The following is a 1935-nucleotide window of genomic DNA, read 5'->3' on the forward strand; positions in this document are numbered from 1 at the left end:
TTTCCGGCGTCGCCACGGTCATCCGACCCGCAAACACAGAGCCTGTACGACGCGGGATGCTTTTTTGAGAGACAGTGAGTAGCAATACCGAACTTGAAGGCATGGAAAGTGTATGTATAGTCCCCATATGTACCACAGCGTCACACAGAGCGTCGGGGATCGCGCGTTGCGCGACGACCAGGCTCGTGAGCGCGAGCGCGAGGCTCCACACCTTCCCGTTCGCGAGCGCGAGCCAGAGGCCCGCCCGCGTCCGCACCCGGGTCAGCATCGGGTGAGCTGGTATCCTTGCGTATGCGCGGCGAGTCCGAAGTCGCACCTCGGCCGAGGTGAGCCAGCGCGGCCATGTGCTCGGGCTGGACGGAAAGTTGGGGAGGACGAAGAGTGTGCACTTAGGGCACAGACTCCGAGACAGAGGAGATCGTGAGCGCGCGCACAACGATTCTGAAGACCCACCTGCCATCACAAGTCCGTCAGTGCGCGCGAGACGGTACGGGATGAGACACGCACTACCAGGCGGTGTGCCCGAGCCTGCTCTGCATGCCAGCAGGTATTCAAACGTATTGCTGATGAGCCCGCACGAGAGCACGGCGGTGTGCACGCCGAGCTCCGCGCACGCATACCACTTGGAGATTGAGAGGAGGAAAAGCACACCGGGGAAGGCTGGCTCGACGAAGCGAGCGCACCGACGAAGCTGTTTCACGGAGACTCAGCGCATAGGCAATGGCATGGATGGAGAGCCAACTTGGTCACGGATGAGTTTGTGCAATAAATAAGTACTTATGTTGTTATCAAGTGATTTCAGACGACGGTGGCTGTGGCGCGGCTCTGCGACTCCGCGAGCTCGACCTCCTTCTCCTCATCGTCATGTACAACGAGGACCGCTGGTCGACGCCTGTACTGTATTGCGTTACACAGCGCTGTTAATTCGACACGCGCGACAGGCTATACGCCAACTTGTGGCTCGGCCACTAGTATTCTCAGGGGCTTACTTTCACCGTGGTCCGTATATGTACATCGCTGCGGACTCGGACGCTGCGCCGCAAGGTGAGACGACACAAGCTGTCCGACGCACTCATCTGATAAGTTTCTCGAGACTACCTAATCACTCACCTGTCTTCTTGAATGCACTTGGGACCGGAGGTGGTCGATGACTTCGACCAGGTGAGCCGGGTGTACCTACTGGCGTGCTAAACAGAGGCATCTGAACACGCTCCATTCCTAGCGTATGATGGCCTACAACGGTCTCGTACCGTACTATGGAGGTAACGATCCGAATCGTTCGACGCGTCGGAGACGCGCCCCCACCCCTCAGCCTGAGATTACGCCGCCTGCAATGTCAAAGGCCTTGAACGAGGCATTAGCACTGGCCAAGACCGCGCAGGGCAGCGCCGACCTGCTACACGAAGCACTGGTCAACGCGGAGGGCCCGCAGGAACTGCTTAGGGGTATCATCCCGGTCCGTCATTTACCTTTTCATATACGCGACTATATACGCATCTCATCACGCCACTCGTCCCCGTGTCTGCAGGAGTTCCGGAATGGCTGTCGCGCCTCGCTGAACATCACTGACGAGCAGATCTCATGGCTTTCCAATGTGATACGGTCCCGCGATTCTTCTCCAGTGCTCGCGACGGCATTGAAGGAGCTTGAAGCAGTGCATACCGAGCTGCTCGATGTTCTCCGGCTGTATGACGGACTGGAGCGAGCAGGGTCGGATCGTGTGGCTCAAGAGCGCGTGAAGAACAACTATACGGTTCATAGCTCAGTCTTCCTCTGTATATCCATGAAAGTCTCAATGACGCCTGCAGATACGCCGCTTAACGAGCGGTACCGGGCGCGCGAATGGTACCGGGAGCGGACAAGCAAGTAGCTCCAACGGACCAGCCCAGGCGCCCTCACCTTCGAACGACGAGAGGGTTCGGCGCGTGTCAAGCA

The 1935-nt window shown here is 58.4% G+C and overlaps 1 protein-coding gene across 1 annotated transcript; it reads left to right on the top strand.

Annotated features, from left to right (window-relative positions):
• Positions 1-1098: 1098 nt before the first annotated feature.
• Positions 1099-1935, top strand: C8Q71DRAFT_547147 (uncharacterized protein). Its single transcript, XM_047919269.1, has one exon. The coding sequence runs from the start codon at positions 1226-1228 to the stop codon at positions 1868-1870; it is 645 nt and encodes a 214-aa protein (XP_047772228.1). The 5' UTR covers positions 1099-1225; the 3' UTR covers positions 1871-1935.

Source organism: Rhodofomes roseus, assembly GCF_022264815.1.
Source record: "Rhodofomes roseus strain CIRM-BRFM 1785 chromosome Unknown C8Q71scaffold_71, whole genome shotgun sequence".
In the NCBI taxonomy this organism is placed as follows: Eukaryota; Fungi; Basidiomycota; class Agaricomycetes; order Polyporales; family Fomitopsidaceae; genus Rhodofomes; species Rhodofomes roseus.